At 42.9% G+C, this 21,362-nt stretch overlaps 1 protein-coding gene across 1 annotated transcript; it reads left to right on the top strand.

Moving 5' to 3' along the window:
- Positions 1-10,111: 10,111 nt before the first annotated feature.
- LOC136494229 (flavanone 3-dioxygenase 1-like) lies at positions 10,112-11,821 on the top strand. Its single transcript, XM_066490402.1, has 3 exons — positions 10,112-10,411; positions 10,794-11,222; positions 11,324-11,821. The coding sequence occupies exons 1-3, from the start codon at positions 10,295-10,297 to the stop codon at positions 11,681-11,683; spliced, it is 906 nt and encodes a 301-aa protein (XP_066346499.1). The 5' UTR covers positions 10,112-10,294; the 3' UTR covers positions 11,684-11,821.
- The last annotated feature ends 9,541 nt before the right edge of the window (positions 11,822-21,362 follow it).

The raw sequence follows: 21,362 nt of genomic DNA, 5'->3' as shown, positions 1-21,362 counted from the left end.
AACATACAAGTTTATGAGCTTGCTCCCCCTACTTGTGTGCTTTAAATTTTAATTGATCCCCTTATAATGTCATTTCATTTGTTTGCTCCCCCTATCTTTACTATCTTTGTGAATTTCTCTCCCCCTTTGTCAACAATTATCACAAAAGGTGAGCTCAAATTTTAGATAGGTTGAGGTGAAATCATGTGAAGTGAGGATCATTTTCCTAATTTGGTTAAATCTAGATCACTTGCAAAAGATATTTAACTCGGTTTGATCCAAGGGCAAGCTTCTTCACACCTCCAAATAAGAGTTATCATGCACCATGTTGAGTTAAACACTTATAGCTCCTTTTCTAGATTAAACACTAGGTTCACAAGCCCACAAACATGTCATATGCTACCACTAGATTATTTCAAGCATACAAGCAATAGTGGTACCATACAAGCATCAAATTCATTTGATTTTCATGAATGAGCCTAAGATATGTGAGGAATAACTAGATGCACTAAACAAGTCCTTAGCAATAGATGAATGCCATATCAATCAACTTTACCTTACTTTTGCTCGAAGGAGAGGCATGTCATATAATGGGGTGCATCAACACATATTTGAGAAGTCAAGTATGTTCAATTTATTTCTTAGCTTGCAAAACCTCTTCTCATCAAGTGGCTTGGTGAAGATATCGGCAAGTTGATTATTGGTGCCCATACTCTCAATGCAAATATCCCCTTTTTATTGGTGATCTCTTATGAAATGGTGGCGGACATCAATGTGCTTTGTTCTTATATGTTGAACTGGATTGTTGGTGAGCTTGATTGCACTCTTATTGTCACATAGCAATGGCACTTGCTTGAACTTGATTCTAAAATCACTCAAAGTAGCCTTCATCCATAGTAATTGTGCACAATAACTACCGGCCGAAATGTACTCCCCTTCGGTGGTTGAAAGTGCTACACTATTTTACTTCTTTGATGACCAAGACACAAGTGATCTTCCCAATAGTTAACATGTGCCTAATGTGCTCTTTCTCTCAACTTTACATCCTGCATAATCCGAATTGGAATATCCAATAAGCTCAAACCTTGCACCTTTGGGATACTATAATCCAACATTTTGTGTATGCTTTAAGTACCTTAATATTCTCTTTATTGTCTTCAAATGACTCTCTTGGTGAGGCTTGAAATCTAGCACATATGCATACACTAAACATTACATCCGGTCTTGATGTGGTCACATAGAGTAGGCTTCCAATCATAGATCGATACAACTTTTGATCTACCATGTTGCCACTAGCATCACTATCCAAGTTTCCATTTGTCCCCATTGGTGTACTAATTGCTTTAGCATCATCCATTCCAAACTTCTTGAGCATGTCTTTGGTGTACTTGCCTTGACTCATAAATGTGCCATTCTTTATTTGCTTGATTTGAAGACCAATGAAGTAACTATGCTTTCCAATCATGGACATCTCAAACTCACTTGCCATCATCTTTCCAAACTCCTCACAAAAATCTTGACTGGTTGATCCAAATATGATATCATCAACATAGATTTGCAACACAAATAAGCCATTGCCAAGCTTCTTGGTGAAGAGAGTGATGCCAACCTTTCCTATCTTGAACCTATTAGAGAGTAGGAAATTCCTCAATCTCTCATACCATGCTCTAGGTGCTTGTTTCAATCCATACAAAGCCTTTTTCAACTTGTAGACATGGTTGGGCTTCTTCTCATCTTTAAAACTGGGAGGTTGCTCAACATACACAAGCTCATTGATACAACTTGATGTCATGGGCACAAGCATAGGCTAACAAGATCCTAATTGCTTCCAATCTTGCAACCGAGGCATATATTTTTTCAAAGTCAAGACCTTCAACTTGAGTGTAACCTTGAGCCACTAATCTTGCTTTGTTCCTTACAACTATCTCATCTTGATTTTGCTTATTCTGAAAGACCTATTTTGTTCCAATCACATTATGGTCCTTAGGCCTCTTAACTAACTCCCATACTTGATTTCTTGTAAAGTTGTTTAGCTCTTCATGCATAGCATTGACCCAATCAACATCTTTCAAAGCTTCATCTATCTTCTTTGGTTTAATGGATGACACAAATGAGAAGTGTTCACAAAATAATGCCAATCTTGATTTTGTTTGTACACCTCTTAAGATATCACCAATGATAGAATTCAATGGATGATCTCTTGCAACATTGGTTGGTTGGAGCACTTGCACTTGATTGCTTGCATTTGATTGATCACTTGGTTGAGATGATGAACTAGCCACTTATTGTTGATCTTGCACTTTGTCATCACTTGCACTTGCTTGATTTTGATCATGAGAACCACTAGCTTGCATGTTTGAGTTAGAGAGCACTTAATTCTTGTCATATTCAACATCAATTACCTCTCTAGGCCTTATATCACCAATGTCCATGTTTTTCATTGCATTGACCAATTGAGTACCTCTCACATCATTTAGATTCTCATCTTCCTCTTGGGAACCATTGGTTTCATCAAATTCCACATCATGAACGTCCTTAAGAGTACCACTAGCTAAATTCTAAACTCTATAAGCCTTGCTAGTAGTAGAGTAACCAAGCAAGAAACCTTCATTACATTTCTTCTCAAACTTGCTCAATCTAGTGTTTTTTCTTCAATATGTAGCATTTGCAACAAAAAACCTGAAAGTATACAATATTGGGCTTTCTTCTATTCGAGAGCTCATATGGTGTCTTCTCCATCATGGGATGATAATAGAGGCGGTTGCTATAGTAGCACACCATGTTGATTGCTTCGGCCCAAAATAAATGACTCACATTGTACTCACTCAACATTGATCTTACCATGTCAATCAAAGTTCTATTCTTCCTCTCAACTAGGCCATTTAATTGAGGATTGTACTTAGCCAAAAATTAATGCCTAATCCCAAATTCATCATACAAATTGTCGGTGCAAAAAGTGACCAACACATAAATATTTGTAGTTTTCCCATATGTTGTGATCGGATGTGGCCTAGCACTCAATGACACAGGGTTTATATTGGCTCAGGCAACGTGCTGTACGTCCAGTCTGAGTCGGTCGATGACTTTATTCCTGAGCCTAGGTGCTCGAAGTTTCCTGTGGGGTTACAAATGAGAGGGAGTAAGATGGGGGGTATCAGAGGTCCGGTCGGACTCTAGACCAAAGGGACAAGAGTGACGGGAGCTCCAACATGCGCTAAGTGTTTGAACGTATGCTCTATCTGGCTTTAGAGTTCTAGAGCCAAGCAGAGGGAATTGGGATCCATTGTCTGAATCATTCAGCTGAATCGACCTCCTTCTGGAGAGAGCGTATCCCATTTTATAGATGAAGGGGATGGATTTACAAGAGAGAGAGTGTGAGAGAAAGAGAGTGTGTGTGCTACCTAGTCTAGTTGTCCACACCATCGGGTATAAGGTGGTTTGTTGGTGCCCACAATAGTGTTGATGGCTGGATGCATGTGGTTGGTTCCATTGTATTCTTCTGGTATGGAAAATGTCAGCGCCTACCATACTATAGGTCAAATGTCGGCGCCCACAATACTATTGGTGTTCTGATATGTCTAGAAGGTTATAAAGTACCATTCTGACATGACCTAAAAGTACTGTCATACAGGTGTGCAGGGTACAGTCCTTGGTATTGCGGTTGACTGGAGCGCCCCACCTTACTTGCTCTATTCGTTTCCTAGGTCTTCACCGAGTGAGCGTCCCTAGTCGATCATTCCCTAGTTGGCTCCGGCCTTCCGGTCGGAGAAGAGCTGTAAGCAGAGGTTTGGTGTATTCCTAGTTGGAGAAGCGGGTCAAAGTCAGAAGCGAGCGTCGTCCTCTCCTTTGCCAGGCCTTTCGGTCGAAGAGACGGGCCAGAGTCAGAAGCGAGCGCCGTTCCTCCTTGGCCATGACTTCCGGTCGGAGAGGCGGGCCAGAGTCGGAAGCGAGCGTCGTTCCTCTCTAGCCAGGCCTTCCGGTTGGAGAGGCGGGCCGGAGTCGGAAGTGAGCGCCGTTCCTCTCTTTGGCCAGGCCTTTTGGTTGAAGAGGCGGGCTAGAATTGGAAGTGAGCAAGGCTTTCCAATCAGAGAGGCGGGCTAGAGTTAGAAGCGAGCGTCGTTTCTCTCTTTGGCAAGGCCTTCCGGTCGGAGAGGTGGGCTAGAGTCAGAAGCGAGCGCCTTTTCTCCTTGGCCAGGCCTTTCGGTCAGAGACTGGATTGCCCTTCTAGCCTGTTGTTAGTTTTTTGGGCCAGCCTAGGAGTTGCGCGTCATTCGCAACGTCGTCTGCTGGGCTGAGCTTTTGCTGGAAAGCAGGTCCATGAGAGACCCTAGATTTATGAACCCGACACAAATCATCAACTCTTGTGTTCTTGAATTCACTTCCATTCTCACTTCTCACTTTCTTGATGATGGTCTCAAACTCATTGTGAATTCTCTTGATGAATGTCTTGAAGGTTGCAAACACATCACTCTTGTCAACAAGAAAGAACACCCATGTATATCTAGTGAAATTATCCACAATCACAGATCTATATTTGTTTCCACCAATGCTAGTGTATGTGGTTGGTCTAAATAAATCCATGTGCAACAACTCAAATGCCTTAGATGTGCTCATTATGCTCTTCTTAGGATATGTGTTACCAACTTGATTCCTGGCTTGACATGCACTACATAGCTTATCCTTCTCAAATATGATATCTTTCAAGCCTCTAACTAAGTCATACTTGATCAACTTGTTTAATTGTTTCATTCCAACATAACCAAGCCTTCTATGCCATAACCAACCCATGCTACACTTAGTGAGCAAACATGTTGATAATTGAGCTTCTCTAGCATTGAAATCAACCAAGTATAGATTCTCATATCTAAATCCTTTGAATATCAAGTTAGATTCATCTGCACTTATAATCTCTACATCACCCACACCAAATATGCACTTGAACCCAAGATCACAAAGTTGAGCTACCGATAATAGGTTGAAGTTCAAGCTCTCTACTAGTAGCACATTGGAAATGCTCAAGTCATTGGATATTGCAATCTTACCGAGACCTTTGACCTTGCCTTTGCCATTGTCACCAAATGTGATACTATCAATCCCATTGCTCTTATTCTCATTGATTGAATTGAACATTCTTGATTCACTGGTCATGTGTTGTGTGTACCCACTATCAAGCACCCAATGCCTTCCTCCGACTCTATAATTGACCTATAAAAGAAGATCAATTCTTTTTAGGTACCCAAACTTGCTTGGCTCCTTAAAGGTTAGTTACCAAGGTCTTTGGTACCCAAATGGCCTTTTTCTTTGGGCTCACAATTGGTTTACCAATGAACTTAACCTTCACACCATTGACACCCTTGACAAGCATATAACAAGAATCAAATCTAATTAAGGATACATTAGGTTGCTTGTTCTTGTTAATCTGGCAATATTGCTCTATATGCCCAACTTGCTTACATCTATTGCAAAACTGACCATTGCCCTTCACAAAGCTAGTTTTGGGAGTGACAAAGGCTGCCTTGTCTTTTTTTGGGGGTATAGCCTAATTCCTCTTTGTTGAGAGAAAGCCTTTGGCTACCCAAGCACTTTAGCAAGCGGGCATCTCCACCATAGGCATTGCCTAAGGCACGAGTGAGCTCATTCACCTCCTTCTTGAGGGTCTCATTTTCCACCATTAGTGAGGCATCACAAGTAAAACCATCACTCAAAGGTGAAGTGGAAGTAGTAGTGCTACAAGAAGGGTTAGTCGGAGAAACAACAATGGGCTTATAAAAAAATTCATCAATAATATCACATGTTAGTCCCACATCACATGACACAATCACTTGCTCCTTCTTGGCTTCTTCCTCCTTGACTTGCTTGAGGAGAGAGGAGTGGGCCTTTTCAAGCTTAGAGTGAGATTTGCTAAGCATCTCATGGTCTTCCCTTAGACTCTCATGAGAGGCATTTAGCTCATCAAAGGATTGCTCAAGAGATTTGATCTTCTTGCGCAATTCTTTGCACTCCTTTCTCTTCATCTCAAAGCAAGTGTGCACTTGCTCACACATATCCATGAGCTCCTCCTTGGTGTACTTCTCCTCATCATCACTTCTACAATCATCACTTTCATAATCATCATCACTCACATCATATTTTACCTTGGTAGGCTTTGCCATGAGGCATGTCGATGGAGTGTCAAAGATGGAAGGCTTGTTGTTGATGGCGATGCTTGCTAGTGCTTTCTTGATAGATTTCTTTCCATCATCACTAGAGCCATCACTATATGAAGATCCATCTCTATCCCAAGTGACCACATAGCCTCCACCCTTCTTCTTCTTTTGGAAGGTCATCTTCTTCTCCTTCTTCTCCATCTTTTTTCTTTCTTGTCCTTCTTGTGCTTCTTCTTCTCATCCTCATCATTGTCGCTATTGTAGGGACAATCCGCTATAACGTGATCGGGGCTCTTGCAATTATAGCATCTCCTCACATATTCTTTGCTCTTATTGTTGTCTCTTCTCTTTGTTGCACCATAGCCCTTCTTCTTTATGAATCTTCCAAACTTGTGCACAAAGAGAGCCATGGCTTCATCATCAATGTCACTAGCTTCTTCATCATCACTTGATTCTTCTTTCTTGTACTTGCCCTTGTTCTTGGATGACGAGATAGCCTTGAATGCCACACTCTTCTTCTTCTTCTTGTCTTCATCTTCCTTTTTGTCATCCTTGTCAACCTCCTTCCTTTCCACATGGTATGTCCCTTGTGTCATGATATCACCTAGTACTTGGTTAGGGGTGAGTTGCTTCAATCCTTCTCTAATAATGATCAATCTCAATGTCTCAAATCTAGGAGATAAGCACATCAAGAATCGATGAGAAACATCATCATCATTGATCTTCTCTCTCAAAGCCTTCAAGTCATTAATAATTACTTGCAATCTATGGAACATCTCTGGAATGCTCTCTTCATCCTTCATCTTGAAGCTTGTCAACTTGTCCTTGAGGATGTATAGCTTGGCACTCTTCACCGCCGGTGTGCCCTCATAGGTCTCCTCCAATCTCTTCCACACTTCATTAGCTTTCTCACAATCCTTGATTTGCTCAAATACCTTGGAATCAATGGCATTATAGATGGTTTGAGAGCCATTGTATTGCATTGCTTGTTGGCCTTGTCGATGTTGGTGAGATTGTCCAGATCAAGAATCACATAGTTACTCTCGGTCACATCCCACACTTGGTTATTGATTGAACCAAGATACATCTTTATCTTTCTCTTTCAATAATCATAGCATGTGCCATCAAAGAACGGCGGTTTATCCCCAATATGGTTGAACACAATTTGAGCCATATTTTGCACCGAAGGTTGTTAAGCCTTGAAACAAACGGTGACCACAGCTCCGATACCACTTGAAAGGTCCTAAATGGCTAGAGGCGGGTGAATAGCCTATAAAAATTTACACAAATATACTAGAGCAAGAGGTTAGTACACTAAATGGCAAAATGTAATTTTGCTCTAGCTCTATGAGGGTTGCAAGCCACCTATTCAATAATTTTAGTTGCTATGATCACTAGGCACAAACAATGGCTATGTCACTACTCACTAAGAGCTCTCAACAAGTCTATACTAAAGAGCTCCATAAGGTGATACTAAACTTGCAAGCAAGCCAAGCTCTCAAAACTAATTACACTAAAGAGCTTGGCAACTAGTTTGCAAGGAATATAAAAGAGTGAGTATGGTGATTATACCGCTGCGTCGAGAAATGAACCAATCATAAGATGAAGACAATCCAATCACACAAGAGACACAAGATTTTTCTCCTGAGGTTCACGTGCTTGCCGGCACGCTAGTCCCCGTTGTGTCGACCAACACTTGGTGGTTCGGCGGATAAGAGGTGTTGCACAAACCTCGTCCACAGAATTGGACACCGTAAGAACCTACCCACAAGTGAGGTAGCTCAATGACATGAGCAATGTACTAGAGTTTCCTTTGGTGCTCCGCTAGGGAAGGCACAATCCCCTCACAAGCAACCGATCAAGGCTGAAGACAATCACCAACTCCGCTCAACGATCCTCCAATCACCGAGCCATCTAGGTATCAGCAAACACCAAGAGTAATAAGCTCACAACCAGCCCAAATCACCCAACTAGTGTCACAAAATGATGCAACTCAATGCAATGCACTAGAGACTCTCCAATCTCACTCAAGATGATGAAATCAAGTGAACAAGTGAGTGGAGTGTGTTGCTCAACTTCCAAAGGGTGTGCACAAGTGTATGAGGTGCCAAGAGAGTGGCCAAGGCCAGCCACACCCTCTATTTATAGCCACACAAGCAAATAGAGCCGTTATACCCCTTGGAGTTGTCTGCGTGGGGGCATCGGACATGGCGGTGGCACACCACCCCTGGGGTGGCGGTGCCCCAACGGTCACTTTCCAACGGCTAAAAAACTAGCCGTTGGTCACCGGACATGGCATGGCTGTGGCACCGCCCTAGGGGTGGCGGTGACCAGCCCAGCCAAGTCCCCAAAACCGGCCCTCTCTGGAAAAATAGGGCATTGCACCGCCGCACCCAAGGCGGTGCCCCCCTTGGTTGCCTCAACTCTCTACAGGAAAGTGAAGGTGGCACCGGACACCCTACAATGGTGCACAACCGTCCTAGTGGTGGTGCCCATGGCGGTGGCCGAAGCCAAAATCCCTGCTCTCTGGAATAAAATGGCGGTGGCACCGGACAGCCCATGGCGGTGATCAGGCGGTGCACCGCCGCGCCCATGGCGGTGTACACCGACGTGTCCGGTGACCACCCCAAACTAGCCACTCTCTGCCCTTCTCTGCCAGATCCAGGTGGGCACCGCCCTAGGGGTGGCAGTGCCACTAGACAAGGGGTGGCGGTGCCACTCAGGCACCAAACCCCTTCCCCAGGTTGCAAATTCTTTCGCGTTTCGTTCCACGGCAACTTAGAGAAACTTTCTGCAGGCGATGCTAACTCTCAAAGTGTTTTCTCAAAACATGTTAGAGCCAAGTTAGCATTTCTCAAAACATTTTTCATAAATATTTTCGCTTGCTCTCCGATGTGCACTAGGCCTAAATGCAATGCATGAAGTCCAACACCTAGTGACACTAGATGACCGAATTATCTAGTTAAGAACCCCTCTTAATAGTATGGCCATCTATCCTAAATGTGATCACACTCTCTATAGTAACTTGATCACTAAAACAAAATTCCCTAATTATACCTTTGTCTTGATCTCCATAGGGTTTTGTTTTTCTCTTTCTTCTTTTCCAAGTTGAGCACTTGATCATTATCACATGTGGCCATCTCATCATTTCATGTGATCATCTTCACCATTTGAGTGCCACCATGCTCCTCACTTGGATTGCACCAACCTAGCTCATATCATCACTCATGATAAAAGTTAGTGCTTAGGTTTCATCAATTATCCAAAATCAAACTAGGGCTTTCACCTAACTGCCTGCAGTCATGTCAGGGTAGGCAAATTTACGGCGCGTTTGGGCGCCTCCTCAGTATGCCGCGCCGCATTTGTGTCCACGCCAAAAGTGCGGCGTTGAAATTTGCTGCCACACTTTTGGCAAGGTTGGGCAGCAAAATTGAACTAGTGGAGCATGGCGCCGTTGCGTCATGCCACAACTACGACAGTGAAGCAAACGACTGCCCAAAGTGCGGCATGGTGTGGCGCAGTGCGGCCACCATCCAAACATGCCCTTGGACCGAAAACCGAAAGCCGAACCGAACCTGAGCCAAACTGTCGCTTTTCGGCATGGTTTCAGTTTTTTATTCTAGGAATTTTGGTTATCGGCTCCTGTTTTGGTTTCTCCTCAACACCAAACCGAGCAACCGTTCAAACCGATAGAGTCTGACCACCGAACGAAAATCAATTGTCCGCTTAGCGACGGTTACTCCCCTCCCGCTTCCACGCAGCACAGAGTGGTAGCCCACCTCAGCCCAATTACGCGGCACAACCCACTCCCACCGTTCCATGGAGTCACTAGTCATAGATAGAGCACAACTGGCAACTGCGCTACTTAGAGCCCCCATCGCGTGACGTCCGTCTCCATTTCCATCTGGCAACGACGCATGGGAGTGAAGGCTAGCCGGGATCCACTCTTGCCGCTCGGAGCTGTAGCCTGCCGGCGACGAGGTGAGTCGGTTAGACGGTGTCCTCCCAAGGTGCCGCACGACCGCTTCAGCGACGAGGTGCCGGTGGTGTCGCTCGAGGGCATCGACGGCGGGGGCGCGCGGCGGGCCGAGATCCGTGACCGCGTGGCCGCCGCCTGCGAGGACTGGGGCATCTTCCAGGTGGTGGACCACGGCGTGGACGCCGCGCTGATGGCCGACATGTCGCGCCTCGCGCGCGGCTTCTTCGCGCTCCCGGCCGAGGACAAGTTCCGCTTCGCCATGTCCGGCGGCAAGACGGGCGGCTTCATCGTCTCCAGCCACCTCCAGGTACATGCCGACACGCGTGTATGATGTGTATGATGTGCCTGCGCTGCTGCCTTAACGTATTAAGCGTGGCCGGCAGCTGGATGTGTGGCTGTTGCAAACTGAGTTGTCTCTGCTGTGCGCTAACAGCTGTACGTTCTTATATACTGATTTTTTTCTAGACTTTTGCTATATATTTGTTGACAGATTTTATTGCTGGTATTAAATTTGTTAGATTTTTGTATGTTTGATTGTCCTTTATGATTTGTGCTACAATTATTTACTGGATCATATTTATAAAAAAAATCTAACAGATTTAACCACGTAGCATCTGTCGACAGATAACCAGACATTTTTTTATAATAAAAATGATAGACGAACACAATATAAACGTGTGGTTTTGCAGGGGGAGGCGGTGCAGGACTGGCGTGAGATCGTGACCTACTTCTCGTACCCGGTGAAGGCGCGCGACTACTCCCGGTGGCCGGACAAGCCGGCGGCGTGGCGGGCGGTGGTGGAGCGGTACAGCGAGCAGCTGATGGGCCTGGCGTGCAAGCTCCTGGGCGTGCTCTCCGAGGCGATGGGCCTGGAGACGGACGCGCTGGCCAAGGCCTGCGTGGACATGGACCAGAAGGTGGTAGTCAACTTCTACCCCAAGTGCCCGCAGCCGGACCTCACGCTGGGTCTCAAACGCCACACCGAACCTGGCACCATCACGCTGCTGCTGCAGGACCTCGTCGGCGGCCTCCAGGCCACGCGCGACGGCGGCCGGACCTGGATCACCGTGCAGCCCGTCGAGGGCGCCTTCGTCGTCAACCTCGGCGACCACGGCCACGTGAGTAGTCTCGGTTCGTTCGTTCGTCCGTTTGTGGCCATGTGTGATGGACTGTCAGGAGCCAGCTGGCGCTTACACATATATATGATGAACGTGTGCAGCTCCTGAGCAATGGCAGGTTCAAGAACGCGGATCACCAGGCGGTGGTGAACTCAGAGTGCAGCCGCCTGTCCATCACCACGTTCCAGAACCCGGCGCCCGACGCGATGGTGTACCCGCTGGCCGAGCGGGACAGGGAGGCGCCCATACTGGAGGAGCCCATCACCTTCGTCGAGATGTACCGCCGCAAGATGGCGCGCGACATCGAGCTCGCCAAGCTCAAGAAGCAGGCCAAGGCCGAGAAGCAGCTGCAGACGAGTGCCAAGGAGTTCGCCGCGCCGAATGCCAAGGAGTTCACCGTGCCGACTGCCAAGGAATTCGCCGTGCCGAACGCCAAGCCTCTCGACGACATTCTTGCCTGATAAGGCGACTGCTCCATTGATCCACGGTTTATATCGTCGCGTGTGAATCATTTATAAATAAAGAACATAGCTATATACAAGCGTGTGGCAATTAAGTTAAGTGCTATGAAATAAGGCAGCGGTTCTCCTGCTAGTGTGCCTGTGACGACTATGCTTTTCTCTCTCTCTCTTTCATTGGAATGTATTTCTCGGATCTACAGTTCCAGATACATGGACGGATGGCCCATGTAAAATCTTTGTTTATTGTAATACACAAAGAGCTATATATGAGATTTGCTAAAATTCAAGTGCCTAAATTTTAGTTTTATTTTACACGACGGTTATTATATATATTTTATATTAAAATTGTTGTTTTAGTTCGTTGCAATTTTATAGGCACAATCGGCAATTTTTGGTTCTGAAAATAAAAAAACTCGTTAGATAAAACCACAAACTCGACAAAATGCAATCATGTGTTCGCACAAAGTCATTTTAACAAGCTACAATTGTTTCTATAATCAAACAAGGACAAAATTTTATATGTTATGACATAAAGATAAAGAACAAATCACAAAAGTAATAATTTACTTATATTAGTTATAGTACAAAAGTATTGTCTAAAATTATCTTAAGATTCAAACATCTGAAATATAGAAAAAGTGACTATACACTACGTCAGAATTGCACTTCACTGCCGGATCAAAATACCCCATCACTGCCGGATTTTGAACCGGCCCAACCATACCGGCAGTGATGAGGGTAAGCTATCACTGTCGGTTCCTACAAACCGGCAGTGTTCTTCAACTTAACTCCCGATTCTTTACACAACCGATAGAGTTCAGTTTCACCAACACTGCCGGTTCATAAGACCACTCGGTAGAGTTTATTTCCACCAACAGTGTCGGTTTATGTTTGAACCGACAGTGTTATCGTACGAATCACTGTCGGTTTGTGACAAGAACCGGCAGTGATGGCTAAGCCAACTCTATCGGTTTGTGGCTCCAGCTGGCAGTGCCATCACTGCCGGTTTGTTGCTAACTGGCAGTGATGTTTACAACAACACTGTCGGTTTTCTGCTAACCAGCAGTGATATCACGTTCGCATTTTATTGTTTTATAATTTATTTTAATTTATATTTTTCGTGGAATCATGTTTCGCTTTATATACGCTACTTAGACGACAGGTCCATCAATATTAAACATTACAAATGTTAAGGTTATAGTTCAAATGTTCTTATCAAGATCTCGATCTCTTAAAATAAAAAAGAAATGTTCTCAGACTTCACAGATCGTGCAATGCTTCTCGAACTTCTTACAATAATCTGGCGAGCCGCTCTAGGCCATACTGGTCCTTGAACTTCACGGATTGTGCAATGGAAAATACTCCATCTTTTTCCAATACCTCGTCTAAGATGAATTTTGCCAGCTCCGATTGCAGTGCGACGATCTCCATGTTTAACAGTCTTTTGTGGTTATATTTCTTGCATTGTCGTTCAAAAAAGATGATATCCAAAGAGGAATCAGTAAATTATTTTGTTGAATGATTAACAAACATAAATGAAATGGGGATTATACACACCAACTTATCGGCTTCTTCCAATTTCCCGCCGATGTAGCGAAGCATTGTCCACATTACATAAAACCCGCATTCATTGTTTGCCGCCGGCTGTTTTAGGTACTTCCCCTCTATTTCGACAACCTTGAATGGGACCCACGTCCCACCGATATGTCTTCTTCGGACACTGAGCAACATTAAAAGGAGAAATGTTAGAAAGCGGTATGTGTGATTAGAAAATAATATGTTATTAGGATCGCTTACTAATTCAGCACTGCCACCAGTGCATCCAGATGATGAAATGATTTTTTTCTTCGAGTCCCACACCTCGATCAGATTTTTGACAAGATTAACACAAATGAAGACGAAATGGTGGCTGCAATCACAAAATCCTAATTATCGAATAATCTTAACAAAAAAGAAGCATAAAATTAGAAACCGAGAACACATACTCGCAGTTGTAGGCTAGAAATATGTGGGTTTTATTCTTCATCTTGAATTCGTCGAAAACAGCAATCAATCTATGTTTTAGGTCTTCCACGTCACATCCATGGAAGCCTAGACATGTCTTCTTATTTACTCGCAAGGGGTCCAGGAAGCCTATGTTATCTCATTTGCTTTTTAGAATGCAAAATTTTGCTATACACCTACATAAAATCATGAGAAGTGCTCAAAAGTTAATAATTTGTATCCCGAGAGAGTAGTTAATTGTAATATCGTGCGTGTAGGGTACTTACATAGTCCACAGTGCCAACATTTGTGTATTGAGAGAGCGTTTCTGGTATAGCTGGAACAAGCACTCCCACTCGACATCGAATTTTTTCTTCTTTAGGATAATTAAAAACATGTGGCGAACGGATAATAATCTCAAAACTGAAGTCCTCCGTCTCTATTGTTTGAGCCATGTAATATTCATGCAACTGGCGCATATATATTGTCAATTTTTTATACTCGTGATCGAGAACCAAAAGATTGCCCCTTTCATACTTCATTGCCGGTGTTGCCGTCCCTTGTACATCATAATAGATGGTCGCGATCTCTTCCATGGTTAATTCGGGGTTGTCTTTGATGAACTTTTATATCTTACTTAAATCTTCATTGTGTATTTCATCGGCTCTTGTTGTAGCGTACTGATTCTGTGTTTGCCTTTCGAATTCGGACTTCAATAAAAATGGAGGCAGCGAGGCACAGAGATTGAAGAAACTAATACAATCTTCCTTCGAGATGTGTGCTGTAAATTTTCCTTCCATCAAGTTTGTAACGCTACCACTAAACGACATTTTTCTTTTTTATTGGTCCACTTTGGGAGCATTAGCGACCGAATCCAAGGACCTTTTCTGCGACTGTGAGGATGCCTTTGATCTTGTTTAGGGTTGAGGTGGCGGAGGAGGAGGGTGATGACGAGAATTCTGTTTTTTGGGGCTGATGAAGATAGAGGAGGAGGAGGAGGAGGAGGAGGAGCCGAGATGATGAGGATTCATCGCTTTCTACGAGTTCTCCTTATTCTTCGTGCTCAGTTCTAAGTACTCCTCGGATAACCTGTATTCCTTGAAATCCTGCCAGAAGTCCTTCTGCTTGCTAAACTGTCCACCATCAAAATCTGGCTCTTTATTTTGGAGGACAAAATTCTTGTATAATGTCCCCTTGAAATTCTTGAAGCATGTCTCCATGATTTCTTTTGCTTTTTTCTTGACTAACTCCTTGTCATACTCCATTGAGAAAGTGAAATACTCTAGGATCTTGATATCCCATTTGTAATCCTTCTCACTTTCGGGAACCCTCCATGGGTCATCATCTTTCTCAATCCACTTCCTGTACCTAATCGGGATGAAGTCCCTAACAAGTAACTCGAGGATAGTCTTGTATTTGGTCAAAGCTATAGACGGTGAGAGTGGATCTCCGAATTCATCGAACTCAGTAATATGCCAGTGTGCATTCCTGCCAATAGGAATCTTTGACATGTCTCGCTTGGATCTAGCCTTCCTGCTACCCGAACCCTCTGGCTCCTCGACCGGCGGAGGCTCCTGCTAGAGACACCAAGTAAGCTATGACCCTCTCAATTGATTAGCGTGTGTGGCTACATAGTCACATGATACCAAAGTTACCTAGCCATCTTGGTCATTTTGACCCAGACTGAGCAAGCCGGACAGGGTCCATGGCTACTCGTTCTCACCGTCCTGATTGGCACCATCACCATTTGTCGGATCATGCGGCTCTCTCGTCCCAGCGATATCAGCCGCTTCTTATTGCCGATCTGTTCTTTGGCGACAGGGTAACTGGCGACGATGAGTCATGGTTGTGACACGATCGTGGTTAGTTTTGGCTGCGGACAACTACTAATAGCATATGTTCATATATATATAATATGTTTAATGTAAAGTCTAATAATAAGTCCATATACAACAAAGTCAAATAATAGCATATGTTCACCTAGAACAAATTCATTGTTTGATTGACCACATACAACAAAGTCCACCTACTGTTCTACGAAACTAAGCCTACATCAACTTTCAAATAAGAAAAGCAATGACCATAGCCATAAATAAAAGCATGACATCTTTCCAAGACCAAGGAGCAATTCTCCTAATCTTCACATCTCCGGCGGTTGGCTTCTCTTCAATCTCCAGTGCCAGCGGATGGCCATGGTTTGCATTCATTGGACCATAGTAGGCTGGTTGCCCATGGTTTACAAGGTAGGTCGGATGACTATAGTAGGCCCTCAAAGCTTCAGCTTCTGTGTTGTACTTTTTGTGCAAATTATTAGGGTAGCGATTGACTTGAGCATAGCAATCTTCCCAGGTTCGATAAATCCCAGGCATGTGACCAACATGCACTACATACCATGCCATGGTTACCTATACATTTAAGTAAATTAGGCATATGGTAAGTGGTAATGGTAACTCACTGAACAAGAGTTATTATTCAAGTTATTTGGCCAAACTAAATCTATTTAATATTCTTTATCCTTGACATGATAAAAAATACCTAAATAATGGGACTATTTATTATTCGGAGATCAATGTGATTTAGTAATCATACTTGCTAGCATACAACATCATATGTCATTGGTTAATAGTTAGCAAGAGGGGTGCTCATGTGAATTTCTCAAGTAAGCAAGCATACTTTACTTTGGACAGGCATGGACACCCTAGCCTGTAACAAACAAAACATTGAAGTAGGTTGCTAGGAATGCAAATAAATGCATGTTACTCATCCTCCAAGCAATCCAGGTTACATTTCAAATGAAAATTTTGCAGGGCTGCAAAATCTATTTTACTAAATCACATAATGCACATAAAATACTCACTTTGTAATCATTGATCATGGGAGAAAGTAAAATAGCTTATTATGTGCATTGCTTTGCTAGTATTGCCTGTCGCTATTGCAATAGTTGAGAGATGCTTTTCGGGAATGAAGATTGTCAAAACAACTTTGTCTAATCGCATCGGTAATCAGCACTTGAGTCATAGACTTATTTGCTATCTAGAGAAAGAAGAAATGAAGAAAGTGACCAATGAGGCCGTGGTTCGATGTTTCATGACAATGGAAGGAAAAGGGCGTGAATATGATCTCTAATAGGTAATGCAATGCATCTACTATTAATAAAAAATTCTACAGTTTATTTGCTAAATAACTGACCTATCTGTTTTCTTTCCTTTTAGGCTAGTGGGATCTTCATCATGGTCTCCTGGATCACATATTATGCTAAATGGGGCATGTTTTGTTCATGATTTTGGGATTCTATCAATGACGACTACACTAAAGTGATCAATGTTGTCTTCTTTTTGTTAATTGTGAGTGTTATGTTTGGACCAAAATCTCATCTCTATTGCTAGAAGTCGAATTTGATATTAAAATATGGTAGTTGCACATTAGTTATGCTATTTTTGATTGAACATCATATCGGTTAGTGTAGTTATGAATTAAGTGGTGCACCCCCAATCATTTTGCTCTAGCTTCACCCCTGACCAGCAGTACACGAATAGCCAAGAAACATAATCACATACTGTTACTTAATGTAGACATAAGTCAACTTTTTTCTTCTTAGAAGTGAATTGGTAAAAATGTGTTACACAAACGTTCCCCCAAAATAAGTATTACTGGATTCAAGTAAGCAGCAACACCTCTACTGATTCAATTAAGCAGCAACACCGTGGGATATTTCATCAGACACATAGCAGGTAGTGAGCCACACACTCACCATGGGGGTGGAAAAGCAGCTGTCCGTGTGCTCCTGAAGGCCTCGGCGGTGGGAGTGCAGGCGTGGAGGAGGAGGGGCATGGCCGACATCGTGGACGAGGAACGAGGGCACGGATAGCGCGGTGCTCCGGTGTGGGGCGGTGCTCCGGCGTGGGGCGGTGCTCTGGTGTGGGGCGATGGACGACGTGGGGCGGTGCTTCCGACGTGGGGTGGTGCTCCAGCGGCACAGGGGAGGGGTTGGCGCGGGATTGAAATGAATTTGGATAATTTCAGTCCGCGCTCTTTTATACCAGTAGCTCTTCACTGTCGGTTCTGATTGTAAACCGACAGTGATGGGGTAAATCACTGTCGGGTCATTCCCTAAGCCGGTAGTGATGTGGTGTAGTAGTTAGGTGTTAAGTAGGATAACTTTTCGTTTTCTTTCGAACTCCTCCTACTGGCGCAATGGTTAAGACCCCTCAACTTAGCCCCCTAGACCTGTGTTCGAGTCCCTGGCAGCCCAAATTTTTTTGTTCTATTTTATAAATTATTAAATTACTTCGGGAAATAGCTCATCACTGTCGGTTTTGATTGTAAACCGATAGTGATGGGGTACATCACTGCCAGGTCATTCTCCAAACTGGCAGTGATGTGGTGTAGCAGTTAGATGTTAAGTAGGATAACTTTTTCTTTTCTTTTGAACTCTTTCTACTGGCGCAACGGTTAAGACCCCTCAACTTAGCCCCGAGACCCGTGTTCGAGTCCCAGGTGGACCAAAATTTTTTGTTCTATTTTATAAATTATTAATTTATTTTAGGAAATAGCTCATCACTGTCGGTTTTGATTATAAACCGACAGTGATGGGGGTATATCACTGTCGGGTCATTCTCTAAACCGACAGTGAAGTGGTGTAGCAGTTAGGTGTTAAGTAGGATAACTTTTAGTTTTCTTTCGAACTCCTCCTACTGACGAAACGGTTAAGACCCCTCAACTTAGCCCCCGAGACCCGTGTTCGAGTCCCAGACGACCCAAATTTTTTGTTCTATTTTATAATTTATTAGGCGGCCTAAAGGTCAAAAGGAAAAATAAATAACCCTTGGTACACATCCCATACTAGCGCAGCAGCTAAGTCTCTGAACTGTGCAGCCCAAGACCCGAGCTCGAACCCGAGGGCTGACACAATTTTTTTTAATTTTTTATATATCAATGCCGGTTTTCATAATAAATCGACAGTGATAACCAGCATCACTATCGGTTTATTCTCATCAATGCCGGTTTTTTTGAAACCGACAGTGGTGTTTATATATATTAAAAAATTTCTTTTATATACAGAATAAATAGTAGCATATGTATTCCTATATCAAAATGGCTTAAATTTTTTTTGGCAAGCTTGTACACCCAAATTATGACTCCACACAGGATCTTAGGTTTTTCTGATTAGTTTTTTTATTTATTATATTTTTCTGTGTGCTGAATGAGACAAAAGAGGGCGAATTTTATTTTGGACCCAATAGATTTTTTTCATCCATCTCAACAAAATTCTTATCCTTAGGGCACATTAGAGCATGTGTAAAAGTTTAACACCATTTCGGATATTTTCATGGGTAGACTTAGTTCAACCTATAATTAACCGATGTCGTCGCGCGAAAATTCAATTAAACCTCAGAAAGTAGCAAATCATCTTCAGAAAATCCCAAACTAGATGTTTCCTTCACACGTGGCACGTGCAAGTCTAAGAAAAAGTTTAAGACCAATACGACACCGGAAAGCGTATGAACCACAGAAACCTTGATAACCTATGTATATAGTCATGGTTCGATGAAAGGGCACATGTATCTCTGTGAAGCATGTATACTCCGTCTATGTTGAAATGACTTGAATTTTTTTTGGCAAGCATGTACATCCAAATTAAGACCCCACATAGGATCTTAGGTTTTTCTGATCAGTTTTTTATTTATTATATTTTTCTCTGTGTCGAATGAGACAAAAGATGGTGAATTTCATCTTGGATCCAATATATTTTTTCATCTACCTCTACAAAATTCTTATCCCTAGGGCACATTAGAGCATATGTAAAAGTTTGGCACCATTCCGGATCTTTTCGTGGGTAGACTTAGTTCAACCTATAATTAATCGGTGTCATCGCGCGGAAATTCAATTAAACCTCAGAAAGTAGCAAATCATCTTCAGAAAATCTGAAACTAGGTGTTTCCTTCACACGTGGCACGTGTAAACCTAAGAAAAAGTTTAAGGCCAATACGACACCGGAAAGCATATGGACCACAAAAACCTTGATAACTTATGTGTATAGTCATGGTTCGATGAAATGGCACATGTACCTCAGTGAAACATGTATACACCGCCTATGTTGAAATGACTTGAATTTTTTTTATAAGCATGTACACCAAAATTAAGACCCCACATAGGATCTTAGGTTTTTCTGATCAGTTTTTTTATTTATTATATTTTTCTCTGTGCCGAATGAGACAAAAGAGGGTGAATTTCATCTTGGATCCAATAGATTTTTTTATCCACCTCTATAAAATTCTTATCCCTAGGGCACATTAGAGTCTGTGTAAAAATTTAGCACCATTCTGGATCTTTTCGTGGGTAGACTCAGTTCAACCTATAATTAAATGATGTCGTCGCGCAAAAATTCAATTAAACCTCAGAAAGTAGCAAACCATCTCCGGAAAATCCCAAACTTAGTGTTTCCTTCACACGTGGCACGTGCAAGCTCAAAAAAAGTTTAAGACGAATACGACATCGGAATACATATGAACCACATAAACCTTGATAACCTATGTGTATAGTCATGGTTCGATGAAAAGACACATGTACCTCTGTGAAGCATGTATACTCCGCCTGTATTGAAATGGCTTGAATTTTTTTGGCAAGCATGTACACCCAAATTAAGACCCCACACAGGATCTTAGGTTTTTCTGATCAGTTTTTTATTTATTATATTTTTCTCTGTGCCGAATGAGACAAAAGAGGGTGAATTTCATCTTGGATTCAATAGAGTTTTTCATCCACCTCCATAAAATTCCTATCCCTAGGGCACATTAGAGCCTGTGTAAAAGTTTGGCACCATTCTGGATCTTTTCATGGGTAGACTCAGTTCAACCTATAATTAAACGGTGTCGTCGCATGGAAATTCAATTAAACCTCAGAAAGTAGCAAACCATCTCCGAAAAATCTCAAACTAGGTGTTTTCTTCACACGTGGCACGTGGAATCCTAAGAAAAAGTTTGAGATGAATACGACACCGGAATGTATATTTCTAGTTGCCCAACAAATATTACACGAATTACATGCATGACAATAATTAAACACACAAAGCCGTACAAATTAAAATTAGAACCCAATTAAACTATGACCTTGAAAATAACGTAATAAACATTAATTACTATCGGAATCACTGCCGGATTTGATCGGGTCACTCACACTAACATGCCACTGTAGCCATATATGGTAATTGATGTCACGGATTATGTATCCGCTTGTATGGATGAAGTCCAATACACGTATGAGTGCACTCTCTCGTGCCTCACAATACTAAAAGAATGGTCGGCCATAGATGTAACCTACTAAACGACCACTGCCCCTGTTAGTAATCCTTATGCAATACTGGCGTCCTTCTATAGTGAGCTGGTCGAGGTTACCATTGCAAAAGCCCCAATCGTACCTGAGTTGCTCCGTAGCTTGGTCTAGAATGGCCCACAAGCCACATGCAGCATAGGTAAGGTCCTGGAGCGCAATCTGCATACAGAGAAAAAGAAAAAAATTAGAGAATGTTATTACAATAATAAACAACAAATAACCACGACTCACATATAAGTGACCATTTTACCACATCCGCACGGTTGTAGCTCGCAAATCATTCGCTTGCTTGCGGGACGGGGATATCACCAGCATTCAAAGCAAGTGCCTTGAAGTGCGAGAAATCAGACATATCATAGCAAAC

The sequence above is a fragment of the Miscanthus floridulus genome, chromosome 11 (genome assembly GCF_019320115.1).
Source record: "Miscanthus floridulus cultivar M001 chromosome 11, ASM1932011v1, whole genome shotgun sequence".
Classification (NCBI taxonomy): domain Eukaryota; kingdom Viridiplantae; phylum Streptophyta; class Magnoliopsida; order Poales; family Poaceae; genus Miscanthus; species Miscanthus floridulus.
Note: the sequence above shows the minus strand (reverse complement) of the source record. Positions and strands in the feature narration are given on the sequence as shown.

Excerpts from the sequence above, each read along its gene's own strand:
- LOC136494229 (XM_066490402.1), top strand. The coding sequence starts at position 10,295 with ATGGCCGACATGTCGCGCCTCGCGCGCGGCTTCTTCGCGCTCCCGGCC. Across the intron at positions 10,412-10,793 it reads TCGTCTCCAGCCACCTCCAG|GGGGAGGCGGTGCAGGACTG; the intron begins GTACATGCCGAC and ends GTGGTTTTGCAG. Across the intron at positions 11,223-11,323 it reads ACCTCGGCGACCACGGCCAC|CTCCTGAGCAATGGCAGGTT; the intron begins GTGAGTAGTCTC and ends GAACGTGTGCAG.